Source organism: Ranitomeya imitator, chromosome 3 (genome assembly GCF_032444005.1).
Source record: "Ranitomeya imitator isolate aRanImi1 chromosome 3, aRanImi1.pri, whole genome shotgun sequence".
In the NCBI taxonomy this organism is placed as follows: Eukaryota; Metazoa; Chordata; class Amphibia; order Anura; family Dendrobatidae; genus Ranitomeya; species Ranitomeya imitator.
Window position 1 is genome coordinate 715,832,575 of NC_091284.1, and position 24,351 is coordinate 715,856,925.

At 44.2% G+C, this 24,351-nt stretch overlaps 1 protein-coding gene across 7 annotated transcripts in view; it reads right to left on the reverse strand.

Annotated features, from left to right (window-relative positions):
- Nucleotides 1-24,351, reverse strand: part of PDE1B (phosphodiesterase 1B) — a 548,753-nt gene that overhangs the window by 49,989 nt on the left and 474,413 nt on the right. For all 7 annotated transcript variants that reach the window (XM_069758705.1, XM_069758701.1, XM_069758702.1 and 4 more), the window contains 2 exons: nt 22,062-22,178; nt 13,489-13,629 (listed from right to left, as the gene is read on the reverse strand). In XM_069758705.1, coding sequence (XP_069614806.1) covers nt 13,489-13,629; nt 22,062-22,178 — 258 coding nt within the window. The remainder of the gene's footprint in view (nt 1-13,488; nt 13,630-22,061; nt 22,179-24,351) is intronic.

The following is a 24,351-nucleotide window of genomic DNA, read 5'->3' on the forward strand; positions in this document are numbered from 1 at the left end:
GGGTAAGCCTACCACAAAGTCCATCCCGACCATCTCCCAGGGCCTGTCCGCCACCGGCAGGGGGTAAAGCAATCCAGATGGCCGTCGCCAAGGAGACTTGTTCTTGATGCAAGAGACACACGCCTGAACATAGTCTGCGACATCACGAGCCATATGCGGCCACCAGTATGTCCTCGCCAGTATCCTTTTGGAACCAAAATGTCCACCCACCCTGGACGAGTGAGCCCAAGAGAGAACCTCTGGTCGCAAACTGGATGGTACAAAAGTCCTTGCCCAGAGGCACAGACGCTAGCGAAACCAGGGCCATAGTTCTCAGGCTCTCAGTGGGGACAATAAGCCGAGGCTCCTCTTCCTCCTCAGATGATGATACAACAGAGCGAGAGAGAGCGTTGGCACGAATGTTCGTCTCCCCAGAAAGAAAATGGAGGGTGAAATGAAAGCAGGAGAAGAACAAGGACCATCTGACCTGGAGAGAATTTAACCGCTGGGCTGTCTGCAGGTATACCAAATTCTTGTGATCTGTGAAGACTTGGAAGGGAAAACGAGCTCCCTCCAAGAGATGTCTCCACTCCAAGAAAGCCAACTTCATGGCTAGCAACTCCCTGTCCCCGATGGAATAATTCCTCTCTGCTGGTGAGAAGGTCTTAGAGAAGAAGAAGCAAGGATGCTTCCGACCTTGAGCATCCTTTTGGAAAAGGACTGCTCCAGCACCAACAGATGAGGCATCCACCTCCATTATAAATGTCTTATCTACATCGGGGTGATGTAGGATGGGAGCGCTAGTGAAGTGTGACTTAATGGAGTTAAAGGCCTTGGAGACCTCCTCAGACCACAATTTGGGATTTGCTCCCTTCTTGGTGAGGGCAACCAAGGGAGCTACCAAAGTTGTGAAGTGTGGAATGAACTGGCGATAGTAATTAATGAACCCCATAAAGCGCTGCACCGCTTTAAGAGTATGGGGTTCCTGCCAGTCCATCACAGCCTGTAGTTTGGCAGGATCCATAGCCAATCCCTGGGCGGAGATGATATAGCTTAGGAAAGGTAAGGACTCCTGCTCGAACACACACTTCTCCAACTTGGCATAGAGGGAGTTTGCCCGTAGGAGGTCGAAGACTTTGCAAACATCTCTCCGGTGGGAGTCAATATCTGGAGACTAGATGAGAATATCATCCAGATAGACTACAACCGAGGTGGAAAGCATATCCCAGAAGATGTTGTTCACAAAGTCTTGGAAAACAGCTGGGGCATTACAGAGCCCGAAGGGCATCACCAGATATTCATAGTGCCCATCCCTGGTGTTAAAAGCAGTCTTCCATTCGTCCCCCTCACGGATGCGAATCAGGTTGTAAGCACCCCGCAGATCTAATTTAGTAAATACCCTTGCTCCCCGAAGCCTATCAAAAAGCTCATATATCAGGGGCAAAGGATAAGGATACTTAACGGTGATGGCGTTAAGACCCCTGTAATCTATGCATGGACGTAGTTCCCCATTCTTCTTCTGCACAAAAAAGAACCCAGCCCCAGCAGGTGACACTGACTTCCTGATGAACCCTCTTGCCAGATTCTCTTGAATACGAGTGGAGACATTTCGCTTCGTCTCCAGAAGAGATAACGGATAGACTCGACCCCGGGGAGGCTCAGCACCAGGCAAGAGATCAATAGGACAGTCATAGGGGCGGTGGGGCGGAAGGGTCTCCGCCGCCTTTTTGGAGAACACATCCCCATAGGACCAATATTGCCTGGGGAGAGAGGATAGATCTGCGGGTACCTCGGTAGTAGCAACCTGAACGCACTCCCTCTGACACCTACCCCCACAAGATTCACCCCATCCCAGAATTCTGCCTAAGGACCACTCGATATGAGGAGAGTGGTACCGTAGCCAGGGTATCCCCAACAGGACCTCATCAATTCCCTCAGGAATGACGAGCAGAGATATAATCTCCTGATGGGAAGGCGACATGGACAGAGTAAAAGGGATGGTCTGGTGTGTTATCTGTGAGGGCAGTGTCGACCCATTCACCACTCGTACCGTTACTGGTTGAGCTAGCATTACCAGGGGTATTGCGTGACGTTGGGCGAAGGCAGAAGACATAAAATTGCCCTCCACCCCAGAATCCACACAGAGCTCTAGCGAGTGGGAGGATGAGCCTATAGTAATTGTCCCCTTAAAGGACAATTTGGAGGCAAACGTCGCCGTGTCCAGTGTACCTCCACCTACTGCCACTAGACGTTGACGTTTCCTCAACTGCTGGGGACATGTGGCAAGATGTCCTGACTGCTGGCATGACAGACCTTGAGTGCACTAGCGGTCCGGGACTTAGATCCCGCTCGTGACTCTTCCATGGCCTCATGTGACTCAGGGACCAGGACCGATTCCAGAGGTTTGGCGAAGGTGGGAGCCAGCCGAAACCTCTGCCTACACTGGGGTCGCTCTAACCTCCGCTCGTTAAAACGGAGGTCAATACGAGTGGAGACAGCTATTAACCAGTGTGGCAGGAATCTCCCTAGTGGCCAGATCGTCCTTCACGTGATCAGCCAGCCCCCTCCAAAATATGGGAATAAGGGCTTTATCCGACCACTCCAGCTCAGATGCTAGGGTACGGAAGTGGACGGCAAAATGGCTAACCAAGGACAAACCCTGAGTCAATGCCAGCATTTGGAGAGCCGTGTCATGGGTGACTCGAGGTCCTAAAAGACCTGTTTCAGAGTGCTCAGGAACAGGGGAGCACTCTGCACCACATGATCGCCACGCTCCCACAGTGGCGTAGCCCATTCCAGCGCCCTGTCCGACAAGAGAGACACAATAAATCCCACCTTTGCCCGCTCTGTGGGAAACGTGCAGCCGGGAGCTCGAGTTAAATAGAGCACTGACTCACGAAACCCCTACAAGATTTACTATCTCCAGAAAATTTTTCTGGCAGCGGGAGGCGAGATAATGTCGGAACAGGGGTGGCAGTGGACAAGGTTGCTGCAGCCACGCTAGCAGCCTGTACAGCAACTGCGGTAACATCCAGAGCTGAGGTTGTGCTCTCGAGAGCCGCCAACCTACCCTCCAGCTGCTGGATATACCGCAAGGACTGCTGTATGTACACCATTTACTAGCCAGACCCTGGCGCTAGTATTCTGTTAGGGCTAGCAGAACGTACCGAATAAATATAGAAATTTTATTGTAATTGATCCGTTCGCAGCCCGGGGTCCACCGTGCAGGAGAACCTGCTGCTAGCAATGGGGGCACTATATGGCGGTATGAACTAGCTCTGTTATTTCACAGAGTAGCCGTGAAAGCAAAGCACTGCGCCCTGTTAGACTTCACAGAGGCACAGGCTAACTGCCCAACAGAGAGCAGTCAGTGGTCATACATGCACACAAAACTCCTCGCCGGAGGTGCCAGCATTCTAGGGGCTTATTTCAGCCAGGTCCCTGAACACAATCTTACATGACCACACTGGCGCAAAGCACATAACTTAGAAAGATACTAGCGCATGGCCGTGCGGCCATGCGAGCCTTAAAAAGTTGCAGCAAGTACAGGACCTTCCTAGAAGGACCAATGAGAGGCTGCTACAGAGCCTGAGCACCTACAAGACCTTCCTGGAGAACCAGTGGATTTAGCTGCAGTATCTGAACATGTGACCCTCAATCTCCACTGAGAGATCTTACTCTGGGCATGCTCAGAACGAGAAAAGCAGGACTTAGTCCTAGAAGCGTCTGCTCGCCACTGCCCAGTACTGGCTTCAATGGCAGAAGCAGGAAAAGCAGCAGTAACTTTGTACAGAGTCAGACTGAGCGAGACGCTGGAACTGACGTCTCCGCTGAGCAGGCTCCATTGCGGCAGGAGAAGAATGGGAGACCGCAGCGGAGATGGCCCGAGATTCCCCCTGTGCTGAGGCGGGAACTCGACTCCTAACACATGTATCCTCAGAAGAAAAGTATAACAGAAATGCGTCACCACTTCTGTATTTTCCACCCACTTCTGGTTTTGGCTTACAAATACTGAGGTAACAAACTCAACAAATACCGATAGTGTGAACGTGGCCTGTATCTGATCATCTACCGAAACGAACATTTACCTAAAATCTGTTAAAATTTTAGACTATTTAACAAACCTACTGGCATATAACACAAGCAATAATGTGGCACAAGAAAACACCCATGCAAAAGTTGAGTCACCCCAATATAAAAAAATGAGCAGCCGTAAAAATTAAATATACAAAAAACATATTGGGTCGGCTTGTTCACCAGTTTTCTTACACAATTTGAGCTAGAACTTTGGTGCGTTTAGACCATGAGATTTTCCCAATTCACCCATTCACGTACTCATTATAGCCTATGAGGCTGGTAATAAGGGCTTGTGCAGACGAGCATATAAATCGGATGTGTATTATCAGATTTTTATTCGGGCAGTCCACTGACCCATGTTTTTCAACACTACTTTGGTTGCATCAGACCATATGACATTCTCCCAATACTCTTCTGGATAATCCAAATGCTCTCTAGCAAACTTCAGACGGGCCCTGACATGTACTGGTTTAAGCAGGGGAACATGTCTGGCACTGCAGGATCTGAGTCCCTGGCGGCGTAGTATGTTACTGATTGTAGCCTATGTAGGTCATTCACTATGCCCCCCTATGTGGTTCTGGGATTTTTGTTGTGAATTCTGTTATCGAACTCCCTCCTGTGGTCATGAATGGTACTTCGGCGAGTTTTGTCCATGGACTCCCTCTGGTGGCTGTGAGTGGAGCTGCTGCTTCTGAGGTTCCTTCCACAGGTGACGTAGTTTATTCTTTGGCTGGCTGCTCTATTTAACTCCACTTAGATCGTTACTCCATGCCAGCTGTCAATGTTCTTGTACTGGTTCAGTTCGCTCTTGGATCTTTCTGGTGACCTGTCTACTCCAGCAGAAGCTAAGTCCCTGCTAGTTAATTATTTGTTCATTGTTTCCTTGTCCAGCTAGCTATCATGATTTTGCCTTGCTAGCTGGAAGCTCTGGGATGCAGAGTGGCACCTTCGCACCGTGAGTCGGTGCGGAGGTCTTTTTGCACACGCTGCGTGGTTTTTTTGTAGTTTTTTGTGCTGACCGCAAAGATACCTTTCCTATCCTCTGTCTGTTTAGTAAGTCTGGCCTCCCTTTGCTGAAACCTGTTTCATTTCTGTGTTTGTGACTTTCATCTTAACTCACAGTCAATATATGTAAGGGGGGCTGCCTTTTCCTTTGGGGAATTTCTCTGAGGCAAGGTAGGCTTTATTTTCTATCTCTAGGGCTAGTTAGCTCTTAGGCTGTGAAGAGGCGTCTAGGCAGAGTTAGATACGCTCCACGGCTATTTCTAGTTGTGTGATAGGATTAGGGGTTGCGGTCAGCAGAGCTCCCACTTTCCAGAGCTTGTCCTGTGTGAGTTTAACCATCAGGTCGTTCCGGGTGCTCCTAACCGCCAGGTCCATAACAGATTTTTGCTCACTGCTCTTGTGATCATTTTGACCACATGGGGTGAGATCTTGCGTGGAGCCTCAGATTCGGGGAGATTATGAGCGGTCTTGTCTGTCTTCCATTTTCCTATTATTGCTCCCACAGTTGATTTCATCACACCAAGATGCTTGCCTATTGCAGATTCAGCCTTCCCAGCCTGGTGCAGGGCTACAATTTTGTTTTTGGTGTCCTTCGACAGCTCTTTGGTCTTCACCATAATGGAGTTTGGAGTGTGAATGTTTGACATTGCGGACAGGTGTCTTTTATACTGATAACAGGTTCAAACAGGTGCCATTACTACAGGTAATGAGTGGAGGACAGAGGAGCCTCTTAAAGAAGAAGTTACAGGTCTGTGAAAGCCAGAAATCTTGCATGTTTTTAGGTGACCAAATACTTATTTTCCACCATAATTTGCAAAATAAATCTTGCCAAATCAGACAAGGTGATTTTCTGGATTTGTTTTCTCATTTTGACTTTCATAGTTGTGGTCTACATATGATGTCAATTACTGGCCTCTCTCATCTTTGTAAGTGGGAGAACTTGCATAATTGGTGGCTGTCTAAATACCTTTTTCCCCACTGTAAGTGAGGCCTACAATAAAAATAAGAAAGTAACAAAAAAGAATGGTATGTTTCATGAATCCAGACAATTAATGTTAAATTAGCTTTCAATAGTACGTAGGTTTTCGAAAAGTGGTATTAAGAAAAATGCCGGCACTGGATTTCACACCATTAAATCCACAGGGGAATCGACTAACAAATCAATATATTCACACATATTCATGAGACCATGCTCAGATACTGCGGTACTCAGTTTACAGTTGCAAACTTGTTTTTAATCTGTGACTCTCTACCGCATCCGATGACCGAGAATATTGATTTTTTACAAAAATGACAGCGGTGAGTGCTGCTTTTTATTCCCCTTAAACTCTGCCTTAAAGTCTCAATTATTTAGGTTTACTTTCTATACAAATGTATATTGTGCATCACTTAGGGTCTTTGGAAGCTTTTGTTGCAGTTATCCCATATTATTTAGCAATTTCCACCTTCTAATCTCTGGACACCAGACGTTGCAGCAACTTCTTTTTGTCTGCTCTACATTTTTCTTTCGCCAGCTTCTCCTCCTAATTATTCCATAGACTATTATAGGCAGCAGGCATTATGTTATCTCTCAATGAACATGTAACTACAGACAGATATGCACAGCTTTTATGGGTAAATGATCAAAAAGAAGGGATGGCTCATTCACATGTAATTCTTGGTGGTCTATGAGAAAGGTGAGAAAGGATGACTGATAAGTGGCAAAGAGGCATTCTTTTCGGTTGAGATACTTTACAAATAATCTCATCACTTGTATTGTTGATGTATGAAAAAGGTCTAGTTAATATTTATTAAAAGGCTATTTTCATCATTATCAATCTTCAAGAGTGCACCACTCCCCAGTCTGTCGGCTTTCTGTTTGCCAGTGGCGGTGTGCTCCTGAATAATTTACAGTTCAGACCATGGTTCAAACACTGTACCAAGCCCTGCACGTCCCGATACTGCTATATGAGGCAGCTTTGACTCTGCAGCATCAAAGATGCTCAGCGATAAAGGCTTTATAGCAAAGAGCCTGTAAGCACTGTGCTCCTTGCCTAGGAAATCTTCTGTAACTCCTGATGAAGGTTACGAAATGGCAATCATGGCATCATGTAAAAGCTAGGACCTATTGTCATACTAATAATCATTGAATGCCATTTTGATAGAGATAATTTAATGTAGACCCCTAAAGTAAAATGGGAGATTGTGTTTTCTGTCATGATCCCAATGGCAGGGGATCACTAAAGGACAAGCACAGATACAAACAAGCTCTAGGGCGATGGAACCTGAGCTGACCGCGACCCTGAACCTAACACACAATGATCTACGATGATCCTAGACATCTCGCTCCAGCCGAAGATCTAACTTCCCCTATTAGAAGAAACACAGACCTCTCTTGCCTCCAGAGAAATACCCCACAGAAATAGCAGCCCCCCACATATAATGACGGTGAAATGAGAGGAAAGCACATACGCAGTATGAAAACAGTTTCAGCAAAATGAGGCCCGCTAAAGCTAGATAGCAGAGGATACAAAAGTGAACTGCGCGGTCAGCGAAAAACCCTTCAAAAAACCATCCTGAAATTACTTGAACTCATGTGCCAACTCATGGTACATGAGGAGCAATTTCAGCCCACTAGAGCAACCAGCAGCAAGAATCACATATCTGCAGGCTGGACTAAAAACCAAATAAAGCAAAACACCAAAACAGGAAAATCCAAACTTAGCTTGACCAGAAGGTTCTAGGAGCAGGGAGCAGAGGTAACAAGACACACTGGATACATTGATAACCGGCGAGGAAATGCCAGCAAAGCCAGGTTAAATAGGAAACTCCCATATCCTGATGGAACAGGTGGAACCCAGAGACCCAGGAAAGACAAGTCACCCAGTACCATCAGTAACCACCAGAGGGAGCCCAAAAACAGAACTCACAACAGTACCCCCCCCTTGAGGAGGGGTCACCGAACCCTCACGAGAACGACCAGGGCGACCAGGATGAGCCCTATGAAAAGCGCGAACCAAATCATCAGCATGAACATCCGAGGCAACCACCCAAGAATTATCCTCCTGACCATAACCCTTACACTTGACCAAATACTGGAGTTTCCGTCTGGAAACACGAGAATCCAAGATCTTCTCCACAACATACTCCAATTCTCCCTCCACCAGCACTGGAGCAGGAGGCTCAAGCGAAGGAACAACAGGTACCTCATACCTCCGCAACAACGACCGATGGAACACATTATGAATAGCAAACGATGCCGGGAGATCCAAACGAAACGACACAGGGTTAAGAATTTCCAAGATCCTATAGGGACCGATGAACCGAGGCTTGAACTTAGGAGAAGAGACCTTCATAGGAACAAAACGAGAAGACAACCACACCAAGTCCCCAACAAGAAGTCGAGGACCCACGCGGCGACGGCGATTAGCAAACTGCTGAGCCTTCTCCTGGGACAACTTCAAATTGTCCACCACATGACTCCAAATCCGATGCAACCTATCCACCACCATGTCCACTCCAGGACAATCAGAAGGTTCCACCTGACCAGAGGAAAAACGAGGATGAAACCCCGAATTACAAAAGAAAGGAGAAACCAAGGTAGCAGAACTAGCCCGATTATTAAGGGCAAACTCGGCCAGCGGCAAAAAGGTAACCCAGTCATCCTGATCAGCAGAAACAAAACACCTTAAATAAGTTTCCAAGGTCTGATTAGTTCGTTTAGTCTGGCCATTCGTCTGAGGATGGAATGCAGACGAAAAGGACAAATCAATGCCCATCTTAGCACAGAACGTCCGCCAAAATCTAGACACAAACTGGGATCCCCTGTCAGAAACGATGTTCTCAGGAATCCCATGCAAACGGACCACATTCTGAAAAAACAGAGGGACCAACTCAGAGGAGGAAGGTAACTTAGGCAAGGGTACCAGATGAACCATTTTAGAAAAGCGATCACACACAACCCAGATGACGGACATTTTTTGAGAGGCAGGGAGATCCGAAATAAAGTCCATGGAAATGTGCGTCCAAGGCCTCTTCGGGATAGGCAAAGGTGACAACAATCCACTGGCCCGAGAACAGCAAGGCTTAGCCCGAGCACAAACCCCACAAGACTGCACAAAAGAACGCACATCCCTCGACAAGGAAGGCCACCAAAAAGACCTGGCCACCAAGTCTCTAGTACCAAATATTCCAGGATGACCTGCCAACGCAGAAGAATGGACCTCGGAGATGACTCTACTGGTCCAATTATCCGGAACAAACAGTCTCTCAGGCGGACAACGATCAGGTTTACCCGCCTGAAACTCCTGCAAAGCACGTCGCAAGTCTGGGGAGACAGCAGACAAAATCACCCCATCCCTAAGGATACCAGAGGGCTCAGAATTTCCAAGGGAGTCAGGCACAAAACTCCTAGAAAGAGCATCCGCCTTCACATTCTTTGAACCTGGCAGGTATGAAACCACAAAATTGAAACGAGAGAAAAACAGTGACCAACGAGCCTGTCTAGGATTCAGACGCCTGGCAGACTCAAGGTAAATCAAATTTTTGTGATCAGTCAAGACCACCACACGATGTCTAGCACCCTCTAGCCAATGACGCCACTCCTCAAATGCCCACTTCATGGCCAAAAGTTCCCGATTACCAACATCATAATTCCGCTCAGCCGGCGAAAACTTTCTAGAAAAAAACGCGCATGGCTTCATCACTGAGCCATCGGAGCTTCTCTGTGACAAAACCGCCCCCGCTCCAATCTCGGAAGCATCAACCTCAACCTGAAAAGGGAGCGAAACATCTGGCTGACGCAACACAGGAGCAGAAGAAAACCGGCGCTTAAGTTCCTGAAAGGCCTCCACAGCCGCAGGAGACCAATTAGCAACATCAGCACCCTTCTTAGTCAAATCCGTCAAAGGCTTAACAACACTAGAAAAATTAGTTATAAAACGACGATAGAAATTAGCAAAGCCCAAGAACTTCTGTAGACTCTTAAGAGATGTAGGCTGCGTCCAGTCACAAATAGCCTGAACCTTGACGGGATCCATCTCAATAGTAGAAGGGGAAAAAATATACCCCAAGAAAGAAATCTTCTGGACTCCAAAGAGACACTTTGAGCCTTTTACAAACAAGGAATTGGCCCGCAGGACCTGAAACACCTTCCTGACCTGCTGAACATGAGACTCCCAGTCATCAGAAAAAAACAAAATATCATCCAAATACACAATCATAAATTTATCCAGATATTCACGGAAAATATCGTGCATAAAGGACTGGAAGACTGAAGGAGCATTAGAAAGTCCAAAAGGCATTACCAAATACTCAAAATTGCCCTCAGGCGTATTAAATGCGGTTTTCCACTCATCACCTTGCTTTATTCGTATAAGATTATACGCACCCCGAAGATCAATCTTAGTGAACCATTTAGCCCCCTTAATGCGAGGAAACAAATCAGTCAACAATGGCAAAGGATACTGATATTTTATGGTAATCTTATTCAAAAGACGATAATCTATACAAGGCCTCAAGGAACCATCTTTCTTGGCCACGAAAAAAAAACCTGCTCCCAAAGGGGACAAAGATGGACGGATATGTCCCTTTTCCAAGGACTCCTTAACATAATCCCGCATAGCAGTATGCTCTGGCACTGACAGATTGAACAAACGACCTTTAGGAAATTTACTGCCTGGAATTAAATTTATAGCACAATCGCAATCCCTGTGAGGAGGAAGCGAACTGAGCTTAGGCTCCTCAAAAACCTCCCGATAGTCAGACAAAAACACAGGAATCTCAGAAGGAGTAGATGAAGCGATAGAAATCGGAGATGCATCATCATGAACCCCCTGACAACCCCAGCTTAACACAGACATTAATTTCCAGTCAAGGACTGGATTATGAGTTTGTAACCATGGCAGACCAAGCACTAGGACATCATGCAAATTATACAGTACCAGGAAGCGAATCACCTCCTGATGAACAGGAGTCATACGCATGGTCACTTGTGTCCAGTACTGAGGTTTATTCATAGCCAAAGGTGTAGAGCCAATTCCCTTCAAAGGAATAGGGACTTCCAGAGGCTCCAGACTAAACCCACAGCGATTGGCAAATGACCAATCCATAAGACTCAGGGCAGCGCCTGAATCCACATAGGCATCGACGGAAATGGATGATAATGAACAAATCAGAGTCACAGACAGAATGAACTTAGACTGTAAAGTACTAATGGCAACAGACTTATCAACCTTTTTTGTGCGTTTAGAGCATGCTGATATAACATGAGCTGAATCACCACAATAAAAGCACAACCTTTTTTTTCGCCTATAATTTTGCCGTTCACTTCTGGACTGAATTCTATCACATTGCATTATCTCAGGTGACGGTTCAGACGACACCGCCAAATGATGCACAGGTTTGCGCTCCCGTAAACGCCGATCAATCTAAATAGCCATAGTCATAGACTCATTCAGACCAGTAGGCGCAGGGAACCCCACCATAACATCTTTAATGGCCTCAGAAAGGCCATCTCTGAACTTTGCAGCCAGGGCGCACTCATTCCACTGAGTAAGCACCGACCACTTCCGAAATTTTTGACAATAAATTTCTGCTTCATCTTGCCCCTGAGAGAGGGCCAACAAAGCTTTTTCAGCCTGAATCTCTTGGTTAGGTTCCTCATAGAGCAAACCCAATGCCAGAAAAAACGCATCCGCATTAAGCAACGCAGGGTCCCCTGGTGCCAATGCAAATGCCCAATCCTGAGGGTCACCCCGCAGGCAAGATATAATAATCTTGACTTGCTGAGCAGGGTCTCCAGAGGAGCGAGATTTCAAAGAAAGAAACAACTTGCAATTGTTCCTAAAATTCAGAAAACGAGATCTATCTCCAGAAAAAAACTCTGGGACAGGAATTCTAGGTTCAGACATAGGAGCATGTACAACAAAATCCTGTATATTTTGAACCTTAGCGGCAAGATTATTCAGGCTGGAAGCCAAACTCTGGACGTCCATGATAAACAGCTGGGATCAGAGCCATACAAAGATTAAGAGGAGGAGGAAGTAGCCAGGCTGCAATAAGGCTAGGCAGCAAACTCTGAGGGAAAGAGAAAAAAAAAAAAAAAAAAAAAAACTTCCTCAGACTACTTATCCTCCTACTTCAGCCAATACAATTAACACTTTGTGGGCCGGTTATACTGTCATGATCCCAATGGCAGGGGATCACTAAAGGACAAGCACAGATACAAACAAGCTCTAGGGCGATGGAACCTGAGCTGACCGCGACCCTGAACCTAACACACAAATAAAAGTAGCCGGGGAACGTGCCTACGATGATCCTAGACGTCTCGCTCCAGCCGAAGATCTAACTTACCCTATTAGAAGAAACACAGACCTCTCTTGCCTCCAGAGAAATACCCCACAGAAATAGCAGCCCCCCACATATAATGACGGTGAAATGAGAGGAAAGCACATACGCAGTATGAAAACAGTTTCAGCAAAATGAGGCCCGCTAAAGCTAGATAGCAGCGGATACAAAAGTGAACTGCGCGGTCAGCGAAAAACCCTTCAAAAAACCATCCTGAAATTACTTGAACTCATGTGCCAACTCATGGTACATGAGGAGCAATTTCAGCCCACTAGAGCAACCAGCAGCAAGAATCACATATTTGCAGGCTGGACTAAAAACCAAATAAAGCAAAACACCAAAACAGGAAAATCCAAACTTAGCTTGACCAGAAGGTTCTAGGAGCAGGGAGCAGAGGTAACAAGACACACTGGATACATTGATAACCGGCGAGGAAATGCCAGCAAAGCCAGGTTAAATAGGAAACTCCCATATCCTGATGGAACAGGTGGAACCCAGAGACCCAGGAAAGACAAGTCACCCAGTACCATCAGTAACCACCAGAGGGAGCCCAAAAACAGAACTCACAACAGTTTTCCCTGACAATATACTAATTAAAGAGGTTGGCTACAACTCACCCATTACGGGCGCCAGCCGCGGACGGAAGGTCTAGTGGCTGCGCCAGGTACTACAGATCCACCCGATGCTGCAGTCTTCATAGAAATGATGAGCTGTTGTGTTCCAGCAGCATCCTAGAACTTCCGTTTGGCACCGGTAACAGATAATAGGTGGAGGAGGTAATATAGATATTGATGGCCTATCCTGAGTATATATAGCCCATCAATAAAAAAAGCAGTGGCCATCACATCACAGTATCAATTGTTAACAACCCTTATCCTCCTTTTCTTGTTTTATAATTTGTATTGGGGGACATACAGTCATGCTTCCATGATAATCTTAAATCATGTTACAATAAAGGTAGATTTTATTATGTTCATACTTGGTGATGTATTCTATGGTCAGCACATTTGGTATATAATGACCTTCTGTACAACACCACAGAATATGCTAATGACATATCAAAAAAATACATATATTTTGCACAAAGAGATGAGCACTTACCACCATGCCTGTTCTTAACAGAAAACAGTGGACAGTTTGTGTCACATCCGCTGCATGAATCTGGTTATGATAAGGATTCTTATACTTCCCATAGCCGCTTTCCAAGGAATCCAGAAAACTCATAAGAAACGCAACAGGAATCTGTGGTAACAAAGCACAAACAAGTAGAAAGTGGCTTGATCCGAACAGTATTTATTAATGACTTAGGTTTAATATAGAAATTAATATAACATTTATCTCAAACACTTCAGATCTTTTCCATGTACCATTGAGAGTTACAAATAAAATGATCTCTACGATTTTAGTATTCCGCTGAGCTTTCAATGTATGCAATCCTTACATTTTATAGATATCGCAGAGAGTAATATGCCGGTGATCACTACATTTTCTCTTATAATCAACCATTGAGAGCATCATTTGAGTGATCCCTATATTTTCTATATACATCTAAGAATACACATGATTGATCCCTACATTTTCAATACACCACTAAGAATTACATATGCATGATCCCTATATTTTCTATATACTACTAAGAATTACATATGATCGATTCCTACATTTTCTATATACTACTAAGAATTACATATGATTGATCCCTACATTTTCTATATACTACTAAGAATTATATATGATTGATCCCTACATTTTCGATACACCGCTAAGAATTACACATGCATGATCCCTACATTTTCTATATACTACTAAGAATTACATATGATTGATCCCTACATTTTTGATACACCACTAAGAATTATATATGATTGACCCCTACATTTTTGATAGACCACCAAGAATTACATGTGAATGAGCCATCCCTTCTTTTTCCCATACACCACTGAGAAGTACTATATGTACGTATAAACTTTACATTATCTAAATACAGTACCACTGAGTTAACCCATAAGGCTTCATACTGCTAATCCTAAATTACCAGACAATATGCAATAAAATAGAATTTCACCGCTACAGCCCTGATGACTACCGTAAGTCATGGCACTTTTATGAGCTGAGACTGACTTCTGCCTTCCTAAATAACAGTCTTTGGGGAGGTGATACTCAGCGACTCATTGACTCATCAGCATTTTAATTAAAACAGCAGCATGTTGCTGAGATGCCAATGGGCATGTATCACCGAAGGGACGGCAAAATTACTTGGTGTTATAAAGGGCACCTATTGAGCTGAATGTGCATGGTGATAATGTAATCTACCCCCTATCCTCCATAAATTCACAGACCTCTCTGTGATATAATGATGGCACATAAACTCAAACTCATCTCTCTGTATACCTCTGATAAGTAGCCGGCTCACTGCCAAATCCTGGACCCTCGGTAATCAACTATAATTGGCGAGACAAGAATCCACTTAGCATGGCTGCTATCTAATGACTCATTTCCTCTAAGTAATGTACATAGGTGCACCAAGCAGAAGACAGCCCTTTCAAAGTAACTTTTCACCATGGCAGGTACATTCATTTTCACTAATAGGTTATATAGAAATGTGCTATACTGAGTACCTCCCACAACTGGTGCTGCTCCGCTGATTCTCGAAAAGCTTTTTTATCTTGTACACCCACGCTCTCAAGGATCCAATATGTGATAAGAGACCAGTTGCAGTATCAATGCATTTTTTTGTCAACGTGTTTTGAGGAAATCATACCTCTCCATCACAACAAACCATAATAAAGATTTGCCCTGAGGAAGAGGTATGATTACCTCAAACCGCATCCATATTGCATCTGGTCTCTAATTGTATATTGGATCCTCGGCAGCGCGGATTTACATCCACTCTCATCTCCAAGTTTTCATCTTATAGGCCCAGTTGGTTGAAGAAAAAATTTGTACTATTATTACAGGAGGTAGGGGTCTAAATTTGTGACAGATGAGCACAGAAGAGAAAAAAAACTGTTCCTAAATCAGTAGAAAAGCACCAATACAAAGAGGTACCGTATATACTCGAGTATAAGCCGACCCGAGTATAAGCCGACCCCCCTAATTTTGCCACAAAAAACTGGGAAAACTTATTGACTTGAGTATAAGCCTATGGTGGAAATGCAGCATTTACCGGTGAATTTCAAAAATAAAAATAGATCATTATTTCCCCATAGCTGTGCCATATAGTGCTCTGCACCGTTCATTATTTCCCCATAGCTGTGTCATATAGTGCTCTGCACCGTTCATTATTGCCCCATAGCTGTGCCATATAGTGCTCTGCACCGTTCATATTTCCCCATAGCTGTGCCATATAGTGCTTTGCACCGTTCATACTGCCCCATAGCTGTACCATATAATGCTCTGCACCGTTCATACTGCCCCATAGCTGTGCCCCATATAGTGCTCTGCACCGTTCATACTGCCCCATAGCTGTGCCATATAGTGCTCTGCACCGTTCATATTGCCCCATAGCTGTGCCATATAGTGCTCTGCACCGTTCATACTGCCCCATAGCTGTACCATATAATGCTCTGCACCGTTCATACTGCCCCATAGCTGTACCATATAGTGCTCTGCACCGTTCATACTGCCCCATAGCTGTGCCATATAGTGCTCTGCACCGTTCATACTGCCCCTTAGCTGTACCATATAGTGCTCTGCACCGTTCATACTGCCCCATAGCTGTGCCATATAGTGCTCTGCACCGTTCATACTGCCCCATAGCTGTACCATATAGTGCTCTGCACCGTTCATACTGCCCCATAGCTGTGCCCTATATGCTCTGCACCGTTCATACTGCCCCATAGCTGTGCCATATAGTGCTCTGCACCGTTCATACTGCCCCATAGCTGTGTCATATAGTGCTCTGCACCGTTCATACTGCCCCATAGCTGTACCATATAGTGCTCTGCACCGTTCATACTGCCCCATAGCTGTACCATATAGTGCTCTGCACCGTTCATACTGCCCCATAGCTGTGCCCTATGTGCTCTGCACCATTCATACTGCCCCATAGCTGTGCCATATAGTGCTCTGCACCGTTCATACTGCCCCATAGCTGTGCCATATAGTGCTCTGCAGCATTCATACTGCCCCATAGCTGTGCCATATAGTGCTCTGCACCGTTCATATTTCCCCATAGATGCTCCACATAAATCTGTGCCGCTGCTGCCGCTGCAATAAAAAAAAAATGCCATACTCACCTGTCTTGCTTGCAGCTCCCAGCGTCCGGTCCCGGCGTCTCTGCGCACTGACTGATCAGGCAGAGGGCGCCGTGCACACTATATGCGTCATCGCGCCCTCTGACCTGAACAGTCAGAGTGGAGCGACGCCGGGAAGATGGAGCGGCGTCGGGAAGATGGAGCGGCGCCCGGCGGCTGGAACGGGGACAGGTAAATATGCGATACTTACCTGCTCCCGGCGTCCGGCTCCTTCTCCCGCACAGCTGGTCTTCAGTGCCGCAGCTTCTTCCTCTATCAGCGGTCACCGGCACCGCTGATTAGAGAAATGAATAGGCGGCTCCACCCCTATGGGAGGTGGAGCCGCTTATTCATTTCTCTAATGAGCGGTCCCACGTGACCGCTGAACAGTGGAAGAACTGCAGCACCGAAGACCGTGTGACAGGCGGGGAGCGCCAGGATCACTGGAAGCAGGTAAGTATGCCTCAGCGCCCTCACCCGCCGACCCTGCCACCCACCTTGACTCGAGTATAAGCCAAGAGGGGCACTTTCAGCCCAAAAATTTGGGCTGAAAATCTCAGCTTATACTCGAGTATATACGGTACTCAGTTTCAATTAAAAAAGTCAGTGTGTTCTTGGTGGTTTGCTGATGTGGTGGCATGATGCCACCACACAATGAACCACCATGATGTAGCAAAGCTGGAGTTCTTCGTGGGACAGCATCACATAGGGATTCTTGGTCAGACAGGGGAGGAATATAGTGGTTTATTATTTTTAATTTTACAATAATAAATGAGAAAAAGAGAGACTACGAGTATTAATTTAAAATAAAGGAGTCTGTGTCTTTCTTTCAATTAAAGGACTTTGTTCTGGCTTTGTATTTTTTTACAATATGACTATGGGGTTAGTAATGGGGGTATCTTATAGACGTTTCTCCATTACTAACCCTTGTGCTTGATGTCAGCTACCATAAAACAGCTGACATCAACTCCAACCTTATTACCTCACTTGCCACCACACCAGGACAAGTGGGAAAAGCGAGGCTAAGAGACAAATTTGGCACATCTTACGGATGCGCCATTTCTGGGGAGGCTGAGGGCTGATGATCTTAGTCTGGGAGGGTGCCAATATCCATGGCCCCTTCCTAGCCTATTCATATCAGCCCACAGCTGTCTTCCTAGCCTTTGCTGGTAATTAATTATAGAGAGGACTCCATGTTATTTGTTTGGGGACGTTCCCCATTTTAAACCAGTAAAGGCTAAGTAGACAGCTGTGATATTAATAGCCTGGGAAGTGTCATTCTTACTACCCCCTTCCCAGACTATAAACATCAGCCCCCAGCTGTCTGCTTTCCCTCAGCTGGTTATACATTCATGGAACCACATGCCATTTTAAATTTTTTTAGAGTATTTAATTATGAGCTAAATACATGTACAGTAAGCTGCACTGAACTGATCATATATCTCAATCACATCTATCTATATTTGTATCTATGATTGTTTCATTAGTTACTAAACTAGCTTGAAATGACACAGAGAATTCCTGTATGTAAAAATTGACGTTAAAAATGCATTGCATACGGATTTCATACACATGTCATACGGATGCTAGGTGAGAAAAATCGGATTATACTCGCATGACACATATCCGACTTTTTGGAACCAACATCAAACTGTTTTTCTAAACGCAGATGAATATGAGCCCTTATACATACTCCCGTCCAGTGGGTGTGACCTCGCTCCATGCTCTTGTAACCCTGAGCTCAGAGAGTTCTCCGGGAGAAATGAGAAATTTCTCCCAATGAACTGTGGTGAATTCACCTCTGCACCGTGAGAGTTTTTCTCATTATCATAGCAGTGATCTCAATGGAGGTCACCATTGTTCAGGCACCCGGGTGGGAACGCAGACTCAGCGACTGGCGTTAACCTCGATTACGTCACCGTTTGTCAATGACGCTGCGCTCAAAGCTCATTCCTCAGTTGTTCTCAGCCTGGACGGTTGCATCTTGGCACCATCAAGGTTGAAAACTGTTTATCTCCAGATATGGATTACGACATGGGACAGAACGACGGACAGGTGAGGGATATGGTTGTTTTTTTATTACAGGAGACCAGGGTTTCAATGGAATGGGTGTTAGGTGAGTATAACTGTGCTTGTTATTTTTAAATAAAAAAGTAAAAGTGTGTTTTTTTTATTTCAAATAAAATACTTTATTCTTGCTGTGTGGTTATTTACAATATAGCCATAGGATTAGTAACGGATAGGCATCTTGGAGACACTTCTCCATTACTAAGCCGTGGGCTTGATGTCACTGGGCAATTCAAAGACATCAACCCTACAAATATGAACCCTACTTGCCACCGCCGCAGGAAAAGTGGGAAGAGGCGGGCAAAGCGCTAGAATTGGTGCATCTAATAGATGCGCTTTTTGCGGGCATCTGCGGGCTCCTATTTTTAGGCTGGGGAGGCAATATCCTTGGCACCTTACCAGCATGAGAATACCAGGCCCCAGTCATCTGCTTTACTTTGGCTGGCTGTCCCAAAATTGGGGGACGCCAAGCGTTTTTTTAAATTTATTTAAATCATTAAAAAAAAAAAACAATGAGGGGAACCTCTTTTCTTGATAACCAACCTAGCTGCAGCTGTCAGTTTTGCCTGGCTGGTTATCAAAAATACATGGGAACCATGATGACTTTTTAAAAAATTATTTATCTAGAGTGCAGGCAGCTGCTAATGAATACTCCTATCAGCCACCGCCTGCTCTCACTGTTATTAGCGGCAGCAGATGTAGGCTGATAGAAGCAGCAGTCCCATCAGGTGACACCAGTGACCAGAGGTAAACTTTTTATCTCTGATCACAGCTGCGGGCTCATGCATGATTTTACCGCCGATGAGAGGTGTCGATCAAGGGGCTGAACCAGAACAGTAACACGGATTTCCTGGTGAAGTCCGTGTTTGGAGCCCATGCCCAAACAGTAGGTGTTTAGTGATACATTTTTAGTGAAGGAAACACATAGACATTGACTAAATGGCCATGACATACTGTAGCTATTGAATTTGTATTACGGTACATTACATATTTTAAACATGACAATCTTTTTGAATCCCTTGTGAAAATAATATCTCTGCCTTAGATGGAATGTTTTTTTTTATATCCTTGGTGTTGTTACAGTAAGTATTACAATCTCACAAATTTGCTATGATTGATATACTGACTTTTATTTCTTGTTCGTATTGTAACTAAGGCATTACATAGGTTGATTCACTCGCTACTGGAAAAATTACTTTAAATTCTAAAAGAGGCGTTCAACCGTATAGAAATTTGGACTGTACATACCTTAGCTCATAAGAAGTGATAATACAATGCACCTCAGCGACAGCGAAGAAAAACATCCTCGCTCCAAGTTGTCTTGCCGAGTTGTCACCCAGTCGGTCATCTCCACTACAAGATAGACTTGCTGCATGCCTTTCTGCGCGTCGGTAGTTTATGTGTGGTGTTTGCATTTCACTCTTGCCAAATTCCTTCTTCATTTGTTAACAATACACAGACACAGTTTGGAGGAGCATGTTTTCAATGTGAAAACTTATTGGAAAACTGAATCTTTAAAGAGGTCCCTAAGTAGGTTGCAGCTGTAAAATCAACCATCCAAACAGAGTATTGAAGCGTTATCATATGACAGAGTAATCTCCAAGGGACCAAGGTCGCCTGATTTAATACCACCAGATTTTTTTCCTTTGGGGTCATTTGAAAAGTCAGGTGTAGTACAGTAACAAGTCACAAACATTACAGGTTATCTGAGACCTCCTGCAGAATACAATCAACAATATTGGCCGGCACGTGCAGCTAGCTTGGATGAAACAGAAGACATTTTCAACACCTGCTTTAAATCATCAGTTTTTCATGAACCAAGGTATGTACAGTCCAAATGTCAGTAAGATAGGTAGCATCTTTCAGAAGTTACAGCAATTTTTCAGGGTAAAGTAGATAGTGAATCACCCTGTATAAAGGCAATGCAGTAAAAACTCTCTTTTGGCCTCATGGGCATAGTATATACACATATGTAAAATCTATTCAATACAGATGAAGAAGCTAGTTGTAATGTTCCATATATTATATATTTACTATATTTATCTGGAAAGTTTCATATGAATTCCATACGTCGTCCATATGACAACCCTATATGTGTGAATGTGAGAAGTATTCTTTTCTTGCTAATTCAGAAGTGCCCTTCTACTCCAGAAAAGGTTTCTGGCCTTTCAGAGCTTGTCTTAGGACACCTATGTTAGAATTTGATAGGTATACATTATCTTTACCTTGCCTCGATAAATCCCAAACCAAGTGGCGCAAGATGAGAAGCTTTCAAAAGAACATAATTAGGACATTTTCTGTTGGGAGATGGTTATTCTATAAGTCTATGAGTAGGCACCCAGGGGCTGTACTGTTAAATTCAGACTGACTTTGAGGGTTTTCACTAGTGGCTAGAATGGACTAACTTATTATCATGAGAAATTGGAAAGAAATATATGGATACATCTGTTGCGGGAAAAATGGTACTTGTATGGAATGCGAACCGAAGTTTAACCCAGATTTGTATGCATAAATGTAATTTTTCAGTCTTTTTTTTTTTTACTTTTTTTGTGGGGGAGGAGTATCAGTACTCATATGACTACACATAGTTAATAGGATACCATTACCACAACATTATGGTTCATTATCACCTTTGTACCTATGGTTTGAAATGCTAGTAATATCAATGTACAAAATTAGATTTGTCACTTATATTTCTAATGTTCTATATGTGTGGTTTCATATTGCATTCATTTATTAATATGTTGAGGGTCAAGCAATGTCTCATATTGTAAAGTACTTTTTTCAAATAAAAATAATTTTCTTAGACTACAAGGACAATAACCAATTGCTAAAAAATTCCCTTCAAGGTAAAAGTTATCTGATGAAAAGCTGAAGCTTGAAAAGACCCAATCACATTAAAGAAGCACTCCCATCAACATTTTTATCCTCGTAATTTATTGAAATCAACATATTATATAGCACTGTTTACTTCCAATTGCTAATTTTTCCCTTCTACCCAGCTAATTCTTCTGTTATTATGAGGTCTATTACATTATGTAATAAAAAAATGACTAGCTTCTAAGCTCTACGTAGAAACATTAAGTCAATTTTCCTTGCATGAGCCATCAGGAAAGGAGGGAGCAGCTGGGTATAATTGCAGGGAAAAGAGACTTACGTTTTCTACATAGAGCAGAGGAAAGAGACGCTAGGTAGAAAGGCAAAATGAGCAATTGTAAGTAAACAGTGTTATATAATATGATGACTGCAATACATTAAGAGGATGGGAGAAGTACTTCTTTGAGGGCAACCATGCTTGGAAAAATCACAAATATTATATATATTAAATCACATGAAAATAATTCTAAGTGTTAGAAACACCAATTACACTACCTTAAAGCGACTGTTCAGGTTGTGCCTGGTCAGAAGTTCAAACACGATGGTCTTCAAAGCATGATCTTCACTCACTCTGTTCAACACAAACACATCGAAGTCCCAGAGATCCAAATGCTAATAAATGGAAACAAAGAAGAATTAGGCAGCCCTCAATGGAAGAGGTGTATTGTATTTCCCCTGGCAGATCAGTAGAACTTTTGCAGGCCATAGTCTTCACAGTACGCAGTATATAGTAATTGGATGTAGAAAAAAAAGAATCCTCTCAGAATGAAAAACAGTAAAATGCATTTAATAGGAGTTCATCTAAACATACAAATTAGGCTACATTTAGATGAACATGCTGTTCAGCACGACCAGCAAACCATCTAATATGACGGGTGAAATAAGTATTGAATATGTCACCAATTTTCAAAGTAAATATATTTCTAAAGGTGCTATTGAAAGTATCACATTATGTCAGTAACAACATATCCAATCCACATAGGTAAAGAAATCAAACCATAAATATCTATAAATTATGGGCTACATGGCATTTTTCATGTTTTCCTACCTCACAACCTGGAATTTCACTTTTTTTGAGGGTTTGCATCAGTTCATGTAGAGAACATGCCTACAACTGTGAACACTTGGTTTTCTAAATATTGTGAGGCAAACAACAAATAGGACAAAATAACTGAAAACTTCAGTGTGCATAACTATACATCCCGCTAAAGTCAGTACTTTGTAGAGCCTCCCTTTGAAGGAAATACAGCTGCAAGTCACTTTGGACAAGTCTCTATAAGATTTCCACATCTTGCCAATGGGATTTTTGCCCATTCCTCAAGGCAAAACTGCTCCAGTCCCTTCAATTTAGTTTCCTCTGGTGAACAGTAATCTTCTGGTCTGACCACAGATTCTCAATTGGATTAAGGTTTGGACTTTGACTAGGCCTCTCCAAAACAGTTAGACATGTCCCCTTAAGGTACCTTCACACATAACGATATTGTTAACGATATCGTTGCTATTTGTGACGTAGCAACGATATCGTTAATGAAATAGTTATGTGTGACAGCGACCAACGATCAGGCCCCTGCTGGGAGATCGTTGGTCGCTGAATAAAGTCCAGAACTTTATTTCGTCGCTGGACTCCCTGGAGACATCGCTGGATCGGCGTGTGTGACACCGATCCAGCGATGTCTTCACTGGTAACCAGGGTAAACATCGGGTAACTAAGCGCAGGGCCGCGCTTAGTAACCCGATGTTTACCCTGGTTACCATGCTAAAAGTAAAAAAAAACAAACAGTACATACTTACCTACAGCCGTCTGTCCTCCAGCGCTGCGCTCTGCTCTCCTCCTGTACTGGCTGTGAGCCGGAAAGCAGAGCGGTGACGTCACCGCTCTGCTTTCCGGCTCCCAGACAGTACAGGAGGAGAGCAGAGAAGCAGAGCGCAGCGCTGGAGGACAGACGGCTGTAGGTAAGTATGTACTGTTTGTTTTTTTTTTACTTTTAGCATGGTAACCAGGGTAAACATCGGGTTACTAAGCGCGGCCCTGCGCTTAGTTACCCGATGTTTACCCTGGTTACCGGCATCGTTGGTCGCTGGAGAGCGGTCTGTGTGACAGCTCTCCAGCGACCAAACAGCGACGCTGCAGCGATTCTGATCGTTGTCGGTATCGCTGCAGCGTCGCTAAATGTGAAGGGGCCTTTAAACCACTCGAGTGTTGGTTTAGCAGTATGCTTTGGGTCAATGACTTGTTGGAAGATGAACCTCTGTCCCAGTCTCAAATCCATCTTCTCCTTATGCAATAAAATGGGATCACACTATAATCAAACTCTTAGCATAATCTACATGATTCTATCGGTTGAGAGAAAATACAGTTGTGTGGCCCTGGCCTTATAAGAATATTTAGTGATGGTTAAGGGTTGGCGGGCAGGATGTATGAATATGAAACTCTCACTAATAAATGCAAAATAGAAAAGCTGAACTTTTAATTTTTAAAAAACTGAACTAATGGAAAGGAGTTTTATAGACGCCTCTCCATTACTAAGCCATGGGCTTGGAGGCACCAGACAATACAAAGGTGACATTAACCCCACTTGCCACCGCCACAGGGCAAATCGCCAGAATTGGTGCATCTAATAGATATGCTTTTTCTGGGGCGGCTGCGGGCTGCTATCTTTTAGGCTGGGTAAGGCAATACTCATGGCCCCTTACCAGCCTGAGAATATCAGCCCCCAGCCCCTTGTTTTAGCTTTGCTTGTTGTCAAAAAATGGGGGAAAACCTCCACCATTTTTTTCAATTATT